This window comes from Thunnus maccoyii, chromosome 2, assembly GCF_910596095.1.
Source record: "Thunnus maccoyii chromosome 2, fThuMac1.1, whole genome shotgun sequence".
In the NCBI taxonomy this organism is placed as follows: domain Eukaryota; kingdom Metazoa; phylum Chordata; class Actinopteri; order Scombriformes; family Scombridae; genus Thunnus; species Thunnus maccoyii.
This window is the reverse complement of record NC_056534.1, coordinates 3,814,493-3,831,757: the sequence shown is the minus strand read 5'-3', so window position 1 is coordinate 3,831,757 and position 17,265 is coordinate 3,814,493. Positions and strand designations below refer to the sequence as shown.

General features: G+C 37.7%; 1 protein-coding gene and 2 long non-coding RNA genes across 3 annotated transcripts; 2 read left to right on the top strand and 1 right to left on the bottom strand.

The window, feature by feature from the left end:
- Positions 1 to 4,908: 4,908 nt before the first annotated feature.
- On the top strand, positions 4,909 to 6,833 carry LOC121888789. The gene is made up of 3 exons (XR_006093304.1): positions 4,909 to 5,191; positions 6,196 to 6,234; positions 6,766 to 6,833. It is a non-coding gene; the product is annotated as an uncharacterized LOC121888789 (long non-coding RNA).
- Positions 6,834 to 9,976: 3,143 nt separating this feature from the next.
- On the bottom strand, positions 9,977 to 13,801 carry LOC121887725. The gene is made up of 2 exons (XR_006093025.1): positions 13,143 to 13,801; positions 9,977 to 10,128 (listed from the first exon to the last, which is right to left on the bottom strand). It is a non-coding gene; the product is annotated as an uncharacterized LOC121887725 (long non-coding RNA).
- Positions 13,802 to 15,150: 1,349 nt separating this feature from the next.
- On the top strand, positions 15,151 to 16,659 carry LOC121880796 (trichohyalin-like). Its single transcript, XM_042388330.1, has one exon. The coding sequence runs from the start codon at positions 15,151 to 15,153 to the stop codon at positions 16,657 to 16,659; it is 1,509 nt and encodes a 502-aa protein (XP_042244264.1).
- The last annotated feature ends 606 nt before the right edge of the window (positions 16,660 to 17,265 follow it).

Here is a 17,265-nt window from a genome sequence, read left to right as displayed (position 1 = left end):
ACTTACAAGAAATGGCACACTTTTTCAAAACTGAAGATAATGCCTATCTGAATATTGAATAAATGGAATAAAATATATAAATGTAGCAGAAATTTGAAACAGTGCAATTTCTTGCTAAAATTCAACTTGTTTGTGAAATGTGAATTCATTTATTTATTTATCTTTCTTTAATTATTGCCTACTATTTTATGACTTTTTATTTTATTATGGCACTTTTATGAATGATGAATGTTATCACCCTTCATCTTTCAGGTAAATGTCCCCTGCCTTCCAGCAGTCTCACCAACTGCCAGCCAGCAAGCTCCTGTTGGCAGAGCAACCAAATCATTTTTACGTTCTTGTCTGTACTTGACATGTGAATCATCATCAGTTACTACCCCTGTCCCCAAAAGGAAGACACAATATGATAATACCAAAAAATATGAACTCCATCCACCTCAGCTTTCTCCTTAGAACAGTGTACAGTCATAGACTTAGCACTGCGCTTTGATTTGAAGCAGTCTCTTCCCAGAATGGTGTTTCCAGAGGCACTCTTCCCAATTCCAGTCTTACCCACCATCACTATCCTCAGCTCCTCATTATTTGTTCTGCCAGATACTGTGTAGAAAAATGTATAACAGTGAGTAAGAATCTGCATTCAGGTTGTACGCTCAGAAGTACATTGTACTTAATGCAACTTATACAAATATGGAGGACAAGAAAAATCTAATCATCTGCTTTAAGAGAGAGAAAGAAGGAGGTGGGGGATTGTGAATAAATTAATACAACTACACTATAGTACCATGTAAAAACCAACAGCTTTTATGATGTGGGGAATTCACATTTCTTGCACAGAAACCTTATTTGAGAAAAACAGGAAGAGGAAACAGTTCTTTAAACCTGCCACCCCACCCCCGACCGCAGCTGAAAGTGGAACCACGTGGTGAAAAAAACCTGTCCACCCGTCCTGACTGACTCACGTTTGAAGGATATAAGCCTGACAAAAGAGTAAGGTTGAAAATATAACTGTTTCTGTAACATCAGCCGATACAACAGAGAAAAAGATCAGCTGAAAGCACATGTTTCTTTTTAAAGCACATTTTATGATCTCACTCCAAAAGGAAGAAGCAATATGATAATACCAAAAAATATGAACTTTCCTCAGATTCCATAGAGCACAAATGGCAGTCATGTAACTCAAAAATGGACTTTACAGGTAAGGAAGAGACATCTTGTGTCCAGCAGGTTAACTTTTGAAATAAAAATATTATATTTATAGATTGTGGAATTTTTAATAAGGGAGAAGGAATACATGTCATTTTACAGATTTTAACATGAAATGTTAAAAATCTAAATGCACCAAACCACACCCACAAGCTGCACTGGTCACACAAAGAAAATGAAACTAAGAACATAATTAACTCTGCATACAGCCATGAAAATATTTCCTTCATACTACATGTGAAACTGATCAGTCACAAATAAAGCTGTTTCTCAAATGGCCATGTGCTGGCTTGTCTGTCTGTGTTTCCTGTTTCATTAGATTAATTTAAACCTTCCTGGGCAATTACCCAATGCTGTTTGGCTTTTATTTTCTGTTGGAATACAGCCCTCAGGGGAAATGGTCAGCCTGCTCAGTTATGTCGGTGGACGTGACTGTTTATAGAGCTTATTCAGCGTCACAGTTTGTCCTGTGTTTACATGTATCTGTCTTCTGTAACCACCCTTCTTCATTTCCAGGAAGTCCCTATGTAAACTGCTAACCTTGCTCTCCCTTTCCTGGCCACTTACAAGAAATGGCAGCACTTTTTCAAAACTGAAGATAATGCCTATCTGAATATTGAATAAATGGAATAAAATATATAAATGTAGCAGAAATTTGAAACAGTGCAATTTCTTGCTAAAATTCAACTTGTTTGTGAAATGTGAATTCATTTATTTATTTATCTTTCTTTAATTATTGCCTACTATTTTATGACTTTTTATTTTATTATGGCACTTTTATGAATGATGAATGTTATCACCCTTCATCTTTCAGGTAAATGTCCCCTGCCTTCCAGCAGTCTCACCAACTGCCAGCCAGCAAGCTCCTGTTGGCAGAGCAACCAAATCATTTTTACGTTCTTGTCTGTACTTGACATGTGAATCATCATCAGTTACTACCCCTGTCCCCAAAAGGAAGAAACAATATGATAATACCAAAAAATATGAACTCCATCCACCTCAGCTTTCTCCTTAGAACAGTGTACAGTCATAGACTTAGCACTGCGCTTTGATTTGAAGCAGTCTCTTCCCAGAATGGTGTTTCCAGAGGCACTCTTCCCAATTCCAGTCTTACCCACCATCACTATCCTCAGCTCCTCATTATTTGTTCTGCCAGATACTGTGTAGAAAAATGTATAACAGTGAGTAAGAATCTGCATTCAGGTTGTACGCTCAGAAGTACATTGTACTTAATGCAACTTATACAAATATGGAGGACAAGAAAAATCTAATCATCTGCTTTAAGAGAGAGAAAGAAGGAGGTGGGGGATTGTGAATAAATTAATACAACTACACTATAGTACCATGTAAAAACCAACAGCTTTTATGATGTGGGGAATTCACATTTCTTGCACAGAAACCTTATTTGAGAAAAACAGGAAGAGGAAACAGTTCTTTAAACCTGCCAGCCCACCCCCGACCGCAGCTGAAAGTGGAACCACATGATGAAAAAAACCTGTCCACCCGTCCTGACTGACTCACGTTTGAAGGATATAAGCCTGACAAAAGAGTAAGGTTGAAAATATAACTGTTTCTGTAACATCAGCCGATACTACAGAGAAAAAGATCAGCTGAAAGCACATGTTTCTTTTTAAAGCACATTTTATGATCTCACTCCAAAAGGAAGAAACAATATGATAATACCAAAAAATATGAACTTTCCTCAGATTCCATAGAGCACAAATGGCAGTCATGTAACTCAAAAATGGACTTTACAGGTAAGGAAGAGACATCTTGTGTCCAGCAGGTTAACTTTTGAAATAAAAATATTATATTTATAGATTGTGGAATTTTTAATAAGGGAGAAGGAATACATGTCATTTTACAGATTTTAACATGAAATGTTAAAAATCTAAATGCACCAAACCACACCCAAAAGCTGCACTGGTCACACAAAGAAAATGAAACTAAGAACATAATTAACTCTGCATACAGCCATGAAAATATTTCCTTCATACTACATGTGAAACTGATCAGTCACAAATAAAGCTGTTTCTCAAATGGCCATGTGCTGGCTTGTCTGTCTGTGTTTCCTGTTTCATTAGATTAATTTAAACCTTCCTGGGCAATTACCCAATGCTGTTTGGCTTTTATTTTCTGTTGGAATACAGCCCTCAGGGGAAATAGTCAGCCTGCTCAGTTATGTCGGTGGACGTGACTGTTTATAGAGCTTATTCAGCGTCACAGTTTGTCCTGTGTTTACATGTATCTGTCTTCTGTAACCACCCCTCTTCATTTCCAGGAAGTCCCTATGTAAACTGCTAACCTTGCTCTCCCTTTCCTGGCCACTTACAAGAAATGGCAGCACTTTTTCAAAACTGAAGATAATGCCTATCTGAATATTGAATAAATGGAATAAAATATATAAATGTAGCAGAAATTTGAAACAGTGCAATTTCTTGCTAAAATTCAACTTGTTTGTGAAATGTGAATTCATTCATTTATTTATTTTTCTTTAATTATTGCCTACTGCTGTTTGACTTTTATTTTCTGTTGGAATACAGCCCTCGGGGGAAATGGTCAGCCTGCTCAATTAGACATGGACGTGGACATGACTTGAGCTTATTCATATTGCGCAAAAACCATGGCAGACACTGCACCTAGTGCATAGTGCTGAGACACCCACTCAAATTTGGTTATAGTCCAAGATAAGTGAAATCGAGAAACTTTCTATATTGAATCAAATTAAAGCTGAGACTTTAACTTTATTGGAGTATCCATTACTTTATTTTAAATTAAATACAGTAGCAGTCAAAAGGTTATTTGGTGATGTGTCTCTATATGTGGCTTCTATGAACACATTGAGTTATCTTTTCTTATTGTCTCTTAGATAAAATTGGTCAAACAAAAGCCTTCTTCATTGTCAGTTTAACTGTTTCATTTTTGCATGAAAGAATTTGAATGATTTTACATTTACGACGGTGTGACCGTTTAGCTACAGAAAGTGCTTCTCAATTTCTTTGAAACTTGAATTTCTTCTACAGTCAGCAAGTAAGAAACACTGTTGTTTCCTTGAATATGAAATGTAAAGTGCACATTATAGACTTACTCTTAAATGTTCTTCTTGGTTCTAAAACTATGGACCAAGCTGCCACCACTTGCAAGCCTGTTATTACTGTTGCTATCATATACAGCTATGCATGGACTGTTAGCAGCTGCTTCAGATATGTTCATTACTTTCACATTAATAATCAGTGTGAGCACAGACAGCAGAAACTGAAAGTCTGCTCACTGATTCTTCTGCACTGTAATAAAGCAGAAACCACAAACTGTTCAGTTGAGTTTCACATCTCATGACCAGAATAATATATTATTAATAAACTATCTCATATTAGTGTGCTGAGTCTTTTTTTTTCAGTGTGTGTATTTAGTTCTTCTATTCAAACCTCCTGCTGCTAATCTTGTCTGTCTCACTACTCGTTTGACCACTTTATTTACCTCTTTCTGCTCTTCCAGTATCCCACAGAAAATATAGTTTTTATTATATTTAGGATGGTTTTTTAAAAAAAAATCTTTTGTTACCCATGGTTTGTTTGTGAAAAAACTAAAATTTTCTTGTCATCCTGCACAGAAGGTGATGTATGATCCCATGCAGTTCATTCAAAACAGCCTCTAAGAACCTCAAGCGCTGAAGATACACACGAACCTACAAAGAGAGGAGTGTTATGGGTAGTCGTGCCAGTCTAACCTCCAAACTCCCTTCACTAAAAGCTTCTTATCTTCTCTTTTGTTCTCAGTTGTGAATAAATTAAAAGCGAGAATTTGAATGTTCATGTAAGGGTATAGCACCACTCTAAAGGGTTTGACCATAGTCCCCCTCTTCTCTTTAAAAGTGTCTGTTCTTTCTGTTCTTTCTGTTCACTGCAGCAACACTTTACCTTCAAACACTGAGAAGGAAACAGAAGAAGTGGACGACTTCAGAGCATCCATCAGACATCGTTCTCCAAAGGTAAAAGACAAACGCTGGAGGATAACAGATTGGATTTTGGTATAAAAATGAGTTTGTTAAATATATAACATGTGCATTTTTAGCATGAAACATTAGTAAGCAAGGTGAGAATGTAAATGTTTTTGTTCTGTTTTAAGAGCAGGATGTGACTCAGGGCAACAACAGGTGTCTAACACACTGGTTGTTCTCTCTAATGCTGCCTTTTATAGTAGAAGTTGTTTATGTTTCTGTTATTTATGTGCATCTATGTGGGTTTTAGAAGGGAAAACGTGTCTCTCAATGTCATTTAATATGTGTAGGCATGTAGGCATTAATGTAGGCATGCTTCACTGCCAGTTTAACTTTCTATTCCCTTTATCCCTCTTTTTTCTTGTTTTGAATGAATGAATTTGAATTTTTAGATGAAGGACTGGTGTCACTTCACTATTTCCTCATCCGTCATTTCATCATTGATAAAACCTCTATTTTCTCTTGTTGTTGCACTTCATTTTTAAACATATTGAAAGGACGATATTTGAATGTTCAAATAAGCACATGGTGCCTCTATAAAAATACCTTCTGACTGTGTTTACTGCATCAGCATGAGAAGAAATCTGAAGAAAAGGCTTCAAAGCCTCCATCTGACGACCTTTTTTCTTTTGTCTTTTTTGTGGATTTTTTGTTTTGTAAAAAAGTGATTATATTATTTGTAATGATTTTAAAAAGGGAGTGGGGTGTTTGAGATTTAAACAGAAAAACCTTTGTTAACACACTGATGTAAGGCGTTCATATCTTGACATTTTTTCCTACTACATAGTAAACAGTAAAGAGACAAACAGGAAACAGGGGAAACAGGCGAATCTGACACATAACAACCGTCTCCGGCTGAATTCAAACCAGGAACGTTGTGTATGTGCCTCAGCTGTTCACCTACCAGGGTGTCCGAAAAAGAGAAAATATTTGAACAAGTTGATGTGAATAATGATGTAATAATACTTCTTGTTATTGTGTATTTTCTGTCATAGTATTGTGGGACAAACTGACTGTGGGCGACAACAATGAAGGTAATTTATCCCATAATCCTGCTGAAACTTGACACAAATGTAATAATTTTTTTTTGTCAATACTGAATTTGTTATCTGTTGGTTCTGTAACACATCACTGTTTTCCTGTAAGTGCACTTTGTAAATGACAGGGGCAGTAGCTTATATTAACTGTCAGATATTTCACACTAATCTATATTAATCTATTCATTTTATACAATGGTTTTATGTTGGAAGATGACAGCAGGGTTACTTTTCCACAGAGCACATTAGCATGTTACACTGCAGTTTGGATGTTATCACAAACTCTATATACAACAAATGTGCAAAGTCACAAAGTCCATTATCTTCAAATATGGAGAAGGGAGATGTTAATAAAACAGGCAAAACACCTTTAACATCTGCATCAGACTCATCTGCCTGATAACTTACTACAAGCTTGTTTATAATTTGTATTTTGGCTTTTTAATTTTCTTGGTTAAATTCTTCTCCCTGTTTTTATCTACTTTATCATGATGATGCACTACATCATGAACTTTAATTTCTGTACAGATGGCTGGATTGTGGTGGATGACTGTGATGCTGTTGCTCCTGTCTGCTGGAAGTTTGGCTACTATCAATATAGGCAACGTTGGACAAGGTGCACATAACGTAGCTGAGTGAGTCAACATCCTTTTATTTTATATACAGTCAGCAGCAGTAGTTACCTAGTAGACGTGTAGACAAAATGACATGAATGGTAAGTGTAATTTTAGGATATTTCTCTTTTATATTTCTCTGCCAGTGATGACACACAGCTGTCTGTCTATTCACCAGTGTGATCACATAGGGGCTGAAGAGTCTAACATGTCAGCTGTTCCCATTGTGGGCACATAGAGACACTCTCCTGTTTGTTTACACATAGCTTACCTGGCATAGTTGAGAAAGGCTTGCAGGTGTATTCAGAAAGCGTATTTTCCGACATTGCTACTGTAAAGTAACACCGATATAAAACAGCTTCAATATCAAATTTAATTGAAAAAAAAAACAGTCTGTTGCCAGACAAAGTTTGTCCTGAAATCTTCAAATATATGTTACTGACCTGCCTTCCAGACTGAATAAGAGTTGCATTGCTGGATTGTTCTATATCTGTTTACATTACAACAGTGTTCTGTCATGTAAATGCCATATTTTATGTAAATAACCTGTCACAGGTTGTTCTTTTACTCACATCATCCTAGTGTTCTTATAAAGTCCTACTGTGATTTTATTGCAATTTATTTTCTCTGTGAGTGTGAGAGCACTCGCTTGCTGCTGGTACAGAATGATAACAAGGTTAATAAGGCTAATAAGAACAACAACAATAATAACAGTTGTTTGTAATAATCATCTTACATATTCCTATCCAATCTTCCGTTTAGCAAGCTTTTGATCTATTGTCACATACACTCTATCAAATCAATCAAAATGGTCATTTATTTATTGTTGTTTTAACAGAAATAAGGTAGCTGGTATTGCCAATCAGGCTGGAAACGTTGCGGACAACAATCCTGGACACCAGCAGAAAACATGAATCATGACATGGACAACATTTCAAAAGGTGAAGTGTGCAAAATCACAAAACTAGTTGTAACTACAAACAACAGACACTGAATATGAGGAGTGGTGTGTTGTCACGTACTCTTACTATAACGGAAGGCATGTTGACACACAGTTCACACATCAGTTTAAAAACAATATTTCATTATTTCTGTTACTACAAGTGCTTCACAACTGGAAATGTGGCTTTTCTTCTAACCTAGTTGTATTTTCTCTTCAGGTGTACCTGGTCCAGGCTAATTACACTGTGGCTCCAGATAACAACAGACAGATTCAACCTAAAAGCATGTTTGTCCGTATTTCTCTGTACTGTGATGTCTTATGTCACATTTACTGAATATTGCAGTAAATGTGACAGTAAAGCATAATAAAAGTTTTCGATCTCTTGACTGATGTTGGACTACGCTATTGTTGACCTCCTGGTAAGAACAAACCTTTTTAGGGCCATAACACTCAGCCACAAACCAAGTCTGAGGTAAAAATGTTCTGCAGTTGTATGAAATATGTGTCTCTTTGGCTGCTAGATGTTCCACTTTCTTCAACAGCTAGTCAATATCAATTTAATTCAACTTAATTCAATTCAAAGAGGCCTTATTGGCACAGGAAACATATGTTTACATTGCCAAAGCAAGTGTGAAAAAAATGTACAAAGTTAAAACAAAAAGTGTTCCTATATTTTGTCCCCCTCATGTATGTTAATGCACAAAATATTGGGAAAACTTTTCAATATAATGCACATCAGTACACCAGCACCCACCATGGCCTCAATAATAAACATAAAGTAGAATTATCACCTTTCTGACAATGTCAACAAAAACTGAAAATGCACAAGCTTCATAAAAGTAGAACTTATGGCAGAGCTGTTGTATTGGATTGCACAGGATAAGTCCCACACACTTTTTAAAAGAATTAGTTTAGAAGATCGCAGATGAGACTAAAAGAGAAAGGGAGAAAGAGAGGGATGAAATGAAGAGGTAAAGAAGGAACAAACAGGGATGAAGGGCACTAATGAAAACAATGAAGGACTATGCACTTGTAAAATTATAGGGGCACCTCTCCCATTGATGAATTAATGAATAATTAATGAATTAGGTCAGTTCTATACCCGATAGTCATGAACTCTGAATGCAGCGACCTCCATCTTCTGATGTAAAGGTATACAAATACAACAATTTGGTGATAAATCAAGATATTTATTGAACTACTAAGGAATAGGGATGAATAGGGAAAACTAAACATATGTACATATATACAACTAAAATGAATGAATCAATGGATGATGAATGTGTTAAATTAAGTTATTGCCTACGGAAAGAATGAATGGATGAATGGAGCATGGTAAATGGTTTTCCAACTGTTTCCATGAAGATGAAGTTCGCCAGATGTTAACAGCCAGATGAGAAGTGCTGCAGTCTCTGGTTCAGCACTTCTTCAGGAGAGTGAATCCAGTCTCAGACCAGCTGAGGCCGCGTAGTGGACACACACACACAGCAGGGGTGTGTGTTCCAGTCTTGGTGTGTTTAGTGAAAGGCTGCAGAGTTTGAATACTGGACTTCTAACTAACCAAAAAAGTCCTTGGAAAAGTCTTAAAAAAGTTTAACTACACAATACAACATGAGATTACAAACATAATAGGCCTATATATTCACAGCAAACAGCGTGCGATGCGGTTTATGCATCTTTGCAGTATTTTGCTTCGTAGTTGAGTCTCTTTCTGGAGCCATAAAAAAGTACAACGGCCAAAATGCCATCCGAGACGAACATAGAAGAAGCAGCAACGGTCAGCAAGGCAAAAAGCAGAAGAAGAGCACCAGTCGCCTGATAAAGAGTTGGACCAACCACATTGATTACTGATTAATTCCTTTGTGTGGAGAGAAAATGAGAAAATAATTCTATTCCCATAGAATATTTGAAGAATACTGAGGACTTAGAAATTGTAATATTGATTAACTAAATAAAATACAGAATAAAATCAATAAATCTTAATTCCCTAATCTGTAATTAAATCTATTAAGAAATCATTATCCTAGGAATAGAACCACAGCTAAATAATACATTCACACTGGTTAATATTAAATAAATTAAATGCCATAATATAGAAAGTTGTTACTGACACGGTCACTGATTTTGACCTTCCTATACCGCCAGGATAAATCGTTCTGAACACAACACAGATTAACATTGGTTATACAAGTCAAGATATGTATTTTTACACACTTTAGCAGGCATTTTCTAACTATTTTAGACACTCAGAGAGTAATGTGCACATTGTCTGCCCAAAATGTATGATTCAAGAGCAGGAAGATCCAGGTTCATCCAGGTTGGTGCAGTCTGGATCTGAAAAGAAAAACAAAGTTGTTAATTTTCAAAACTGTCCATTTTCCTCCTGTGGCAGGAGGAGGAAGGCACAGGTTTTTGTTCATGTCTCCTTGACATCATTATGCCTTCAGGTCAGAGGTCATTGGGTGCATATGTATGTTCCTGCACCTACACATACAGACTGTTAAGCTAAAAAGGAATCATAAAGTTTTTGAAAGAATCGGTCCAGGTATCATCGGATAATTCGTAATTCATTTGTAATTCAAAAACCAAAAAACGGTAAATCTGTTATTTGTTTCAAAACAAAAAACAGATTTGGTGTCAGAATCAAATAACGAAAAACCAATTTGGTTTTTGCCGATTCGTTTTATGGTTATTCCTTTTTGGATTGAATATCCAGCAGGTCTGCGGACTTTCAGCCAATTCGTTTTTGCGTTTGAAACCAAAAATGGAAGTCACATGGGTTTTTCCTTTTTTCATTTTAAACCAAAAACGAAATCATGTGATCTATTCCTTTTTTGTTTCCCAACGAAAATCCAGAAAACCAAATTCAAAAGACCATTCAATTTTAGTTTAGAAATAAAGTATTTTTGTCAGTTTTGTACAATAGCGGAAGCGGCTACATTAGCTTACCCATGATCCTCAGCGACCGTTGCTATGGTGAAGACGCCAATAACATCAAGGAAAAGAACAAATGGAAGAATTATGCATTTGTGTTTGAAAAAGTATTCCAGCCTGGTGGGACAAAGATTGATGAAAGTAAATTAAAAGACACCCTCAAGAAAATTGGGGGTTCTATCGGGGGTCTTGCGAACGTATTTCGCTGTTATGACCCAAAAGCGAACACTGGTTTTCAGTGTGTTAGCTGCTCCAGTGGTGGAGAGGTTACAAAGCAATGCGTTGATTATGATGCATAAACTTGTCCCAGCCACAGCAGGGGTTGAGGTAGAGGTGTCAGAGGGTAGAAAAGTTCTGGGGACCAAAGTGATTCAGATCAAATGGATTCGTTAGAACCAGAACACCCTCACCCTCAAGATTATCTGCACTATGCAAAGCTGCTCTTCAGCATTTTCATTACTTTCATTTTTACTGGTAAACCTGACTCAGTTTTGAGGTAATTTCCTGTAATTGGTTTGAATTATTCAGAAATTATCTGATTTTCATATTTACATTTTTCTATCCAACAATCCATCGATTTAAAAAATAAATTCAAAAACAGTTCCTAAATCTTAATTATACATTAATCTGATGGATGAAAAATAACATTTGGAAATTTTCTATTTATAGGTGTTACACAGATCACAAATGTATTTTTATAATTATAATATATTCTATAAAAAATGAAAAATTAATAAAATTAAATTAGAGATTTGGTGCTGGGTGAGTAGATGTGTTGACTCAATTCTAATTAAAAAGCCACAATGTGAAAAGAATAAATAAATGTTTGGCTGGTTTGATATGTGGTTGTTTAACCTACAGATTTGTATCTTGGTATGTTTGTCTTGAATCCTAAATTACAGTTCACCCAACCACTCACAGAGGATGTGACCTCTGACCCCGGCAGTGTTTGTACCTTCTCTTACCATTGAGAGAGTCATTGAATTGAACCCCTCATGTCACTTTGAGCTGATAGGAAACTATCACTGAAGGTTATTGATCATTTTCATGTAGTTACCAGTTTATAGTAACATTCTGTATTTACTTTAGTAAAGTGAAATAAGGAAAAAGGAGGTTTCATGTACTCATGTCATTGTACTCCATCATTCTGTAAAGCATTTCTGATTAAAGCTTGGCTCAGCATCATTCTGGTCTGTCTTTATTTATATCATACGGGAACTCCTGAACAACAGTACTGTTATCTGTTAAATAGTGTTGAATCTGTGAGCCAACAGTTCACTCTGTTTTATATTTCATTATTTAACAGCCTGCCCTTCATTAACAGCATCTGTCTGCAGTGAAATGTGACAGTGGTGCCTATTTTCACTTTACCATTTGGCATTTTAAATTTCATCTTTTCCATTTGGCATTCAACATTTGGCTTTTCAAGCTGTCTGTCAATGAGGAGGAGTGGCCCAAAGGCTGGAGGGCAGGGTTTGAAACGGCCGGGGTGCAGAAGCACTTTATGGACAGCAGGTGGAGCTGACTGCTGCAGAGCACAGTGAGAACTAGAAGAGGAATCACACTGTGCTCTAACATCCACATTGGCTGCTAGCAGTGGCAAAGCCAGAGCTAGCCTTACTGCTGAGACAGATGCTGGAAGATGAACAGACTTTACATGACTGTACAGTAACAGCAGCCACTCTTGTTGTGCTTTATGTTATTTGCTTCTTCTTTGGCAGATCTGCTGCTGAAATTACAAAGATATGACGGCTCATTAGGCTGCTGACTTACAGCCACAGGTTTTTATTAATTATTATCACATTAATTCAGTTATGATTATGTAGAGTTAGTCATTTATTCTGCTGTCTTTGGAAGAATCATTTAATTCTCTGAGGCAGCAAAATTACTTGTATTTGAAAAAAAAGATGTTAAAATAGGTTTTTCCTGAATAAACGTTTGTAGCAACAGAAGTTTATCATATCAGATCTTGAAGTCTCCCACATAAGGGTCCAACATCACTAACCACCCGACCTCTTCACCACCTGACACACAGATCTGCAGCTGTTTATACATCAGAACACAGAATATTTTCAATTTCATCTTTACCATTTAAGCTTTCAGTTTGAGCATTTAAATTTGAGCTTTTGCATGTTAAATTTCTTTACGTTTTCAAATTATAATTTTACATTTTGAATTAGTTAGCAGTTTGAGTATAAGATCTATGAACTTGAAGGCTTATCAGGGGTTTATAATACTCAGAGACAGAATTTTACAACTCTGGAAAGTTATAACAGCGGGAACAATTTTATGTTTCATGGCAACAGACGTGAGATTAATAGCAGAAATACTTATAATAAAGTAATATAACAAAGTAATCTACCAGTCAGGGTAGTTGAGAATGATTCAACTCTTTTGCTGAACGACCTTCTCACCAGAATGAATAAGCAGGCTGCGTTTTTTCACGCAGAGCTAATGTTGGTCTGAACGTGGCCTGCAGGGAGTGGACCGATGGGGATGAGGAGCTCAGAAGATTAAACAGGGTTTGGTCAGGGTTCCACTTTCTCTAAAAAGTCAACAGTTCACAGTTTTTATACATATAGCGCAGCGTTTTCCCCTATCAAACAAATCTCCTAGGATTTATTTCAGCAGCAGTGATGTTGTGTGTGCAAAGAGCCCACGATGCTGGGACCTGTATTTTCACACACTGGCAGTGAAATAACTTAAAATTACCTTAGAATTGTTCCAGATAGGTTTATTCATATTCATCGAGTCATGTTCATGTTCATTTACAGAAGCTTTTGACACCTGAAGGACTCTGGATTCCCAGATAGCTGTAGTTGTAATAAACGTCAAAGAATGAAATGCCTCAACACAGTCGGAGGGTTTGGGGGTCCTCCTCAAGAACATTTGATGTTATTGACTGAAAACTATATTATCACATCATTTTGGACCTTACAATATTTATTAAAAAAACAACAACACTGGTTGTAGTTTTTCACAGTACAATCAGACATTAGCAAGAAGTAATACTGAAGTAATCCTACAAGGATTAGTTATTAGGGATGTGCAGAGATCCCAGTATTTGTATCTGTATTTGTTGACGCCGCAAAATTATTTGTATCTGTATTTGTATTCGAATAAAAGTGAAAAGAGGCTTAAAAGTCCTGTTTTTGTTTTTGAGACACTTTTAATTTTAGAAAATTAAAGTGTTACAATAAGTGTTCATGAATAAACTACCTTACAAAGGAGGTCCCCACATCGGGTCTTGAGCTGGAGTCTCCCAGATCATAGACGACTGCACTGATTACTGAGCTTTACTCATCAGCTTTAAAACTTTTTTTTTTTTGTCAAATCAAACGTTCAATTTATTTCCAGTTGGACATTAAAATATTGTTATTATATGTATAAAATTATGTAAAACAAAAGCCTGTTTGTGTGGCACCCTGTGTCAGAAAACGGGACTCAACAAGCCAACTGGATTTGTTCTGTTTAGGTTCGGAACTGACTCCACTAGTAACGGTGACACTGTTAAATACATCTAGCTGCTAACACCTTCAGTCACTTCCTTATGACTGTAGCTTTCAGTCAGGAGATGTTGTCAGGTGGCATCCAACTTTCCTCAGGTGTTTCCACTCTGAACCACAACATCCTCCAGTTGATGAGTCGGCAGTCACTGCCCATCTTCTCCTGGCTTCCAGCTCAACTCTTCCTGCCTGTTCCAGAGCCAACAAGGGGCTCTTTTCCCAACCTGAAAGCAGCTGTCTTCCTCTCCCTTCCCTCTATTCCCAGAGCTGTGAACATCTTCCACAGTGGCTGTGGCTCAGGAGGTAGAGCGGGTCGTCCACTAATCAAAAGATCGGTGGTTCGATTCACGGCTCCTCCAGTCTGTGTGTCAAAGTGTCCTTGGGCAAGATACTGAACCCCAAATTATATGAATGTGTGTGAATGACTAGTACTGTAAAAGCACTTTGAGTTGTCAGAAGACTAAAAAGGCATTATAAAAGAACAGTCCATTTATATAGACTGTGCCAGATACCCCTTGCAGATTAATTATAATGTTTATTATTTAATTAATTAATTATATTGTTGTATTGTATGTTTTTTATTATGAACAGTTGTATAACACTAATAAAGATTTATTTAAAAAAAAGGAAAAAAAGAAAAAAACACCAATCATACAACATTCTATTGATGATGTCACAAAGGACAGGATGTGACATCATCACTGTCAGATAAAAGGATCTTAGAACATGACATCACACAAACATTCATATGGAACATTAACTTGTGGCTTCATGTCAGCTTCTCAGAAACACATTTGTGTCAGGATCGACCACACACACACAGAATTAAACTAACCAAACGCTAAGAGGGACGAGAGAAGATCACTACTCTGTGAGACACGTACAGCAAGTTAGAGAACCAAAGTTCAGGATAGAGATGGCAGCCGAGTGCAACATGCATGAAACAATTAGCGAGCTCTCCAAACTGCTCCAAACTGAAAAAGACTTGCGAGCCATGGAGCAGCTGAAGGCCACTGAGAGGGAGAAGGTGCTTCGTGCAGAGATGGAGAAGATGAGAGAAACAATAACCAACCAGGAGACCATTAAGTACAAGGCCCTGGAGAGGGAAAGGGACATTTTGCTTACAGAGGTAGAGCACCTTAAAAGGAGCGATTCGGCCTTCAATGATATCAAGGATAAGTACAATGCTGAGAAGGCAGAAAAAGAGTCCATCAGAGAGCAAATGGATGATCTGCAAAAACAAATTGAACACCTTAAATTGCAGCTTCATGAGGAAAAGGATCTGCATGTTGAGAGGCAGCTGAGGGACTCTGAGAGGGAAAAGGCCCTCCGCAAACAAATCTGTGAACTCAAAGAGCAGATCCGCACAGAGCACAATGGGTGTGCAGATTCATTTGTGCCAAAACTCAAAGCCTTAGAGAGGGAGAATGCAGCCTTGATAAGTCAGATAGAACAACTTAAAATGAGCTGCAAAGATATGAATTTGACTTTAAAAGATTTGTCTGAAAAGGAGAAAGAGAAAGTTGTTGTGACGCAGTATGAGGACGGCGCTCAGGAGCCTGATTCATTGGTAGAAAAAGAACATTATGTCTGCCAGGAGGAGCTCTCTGAGGGGGACAACGTTCCCAACAAAGATACATGTGACTTGGAAGATAAGCTCCAGTCCGAGGGTTCAGAGTATGTGGGTACGCTTGAGTCAAAACTCAAGGCTTTGGAGAGTCATAACAAGGTCTTTAGCAATGAGGTAGAGCAGCATAAAATGAGTTTTGAACATATGACTGAAAAGTACATGGCAGAGAAGACTGAAAAAGAGGCCCTCCAAATTAATATTCAGGAGCTTAACATCAAGCTCCAAAGTGAAATGGATTTTTGTAAACAGCAGCAGAGAGCCTCTGAGAGGGAGAAAGTCCTCTGCCAAGAAATAGATAACCTGCGAGAGACGCTCCAAAAAGAGCATGAGGACGACAGTAAACTCCAAGCCTGGGAGAAGGAGAGAAAGGCTTACACTCAAGAGATAGCAGACTTAAAATTATGTTACGAAGGAAAAACCTTGAGATTCAATGAAATGCTTGAGAAGTTAAAGGCAGAAAAAGCCCATAAAGAGGCCATTAAGGATGAACACTGCAAAAGAATTCAGGCATTCAATATTAAGGTTAGACAACAGCAGGATTTACGCACCCAGGAAAAGCTGAAGGCCTCTGAGAGGGAGAAGGTGCTTTCCCTGAAACTGGAGGAGTTGAAGGAAAAAATCTCCTGCTATGAGAAAGCGGCTCACCCAGAGCTCACAGCCACATCCGAGTCAAGTGAAGAGAACGGTGACAGCCTCCAGGGTGAAGGTTCTGGGGATGAGAAAAAGACCAAAAAGCGCAAAGGATGGAAGAAATTTGTTTATTATGCCAAGCCGTGGCATTGGGGTAAAAAATAGAGCATAAGACTTTTCTACTTAGGGAATAATTTGACATTTTGGGACTTAGACTTATTTGCTTTTGGCCAGAAAAGTTAGATGAGCAGATTGATAACACCCTTATAATTAATGGACAGCCAGCTTAACTCATTAATTTACACATATATTAAAAAAAAAGGGTTAGGGTTAGGGAAGAGCAGGGGGAGGGATGAGGTAGGAGGATGAAGGGATGAGGGGATGAAGGGATGAGGGTAGGGATGAGCATTGGGAGGGATTAGGTAGGGGGATGAAGGGATGAAGGGATGAGAGTAGGGATGAGCATTGGGAGGGATTAGGTAGGGGGATGAAGGGATGAGGGAATGAAGGGATGAGGGTAGGGATGAGCAGAGGGAGGGATGAGGTAGGAGGATGGAGGGATGAGGGTAGGGATGAGCAGAGGGAGGGATGAGGTAGGAGGATGAAGGGATGAGGGTAGGGATGAACAGAGGGAGGGATGAGTTAGGAGGATGAAGGATGAAGGGAAGGGAAAGGGAGGGTGGGTCGAGAAATCTGAGACAAACAAGGTAGGATGGGTAACAAGACGGACAGTAGACAATAACTGAAGAGCTAATTTTTCACCCTGTACTA

Bases quoted from the DNA above. Each gene is read 5' to 3' on its own strand.
- LOC121880796 (XM_042388330.1), top strand. From the start codon at position 15,151: ATGGCAGCCGAGTGCAACATGCATGAAACAATTAGCGAGCTCTCCAAA.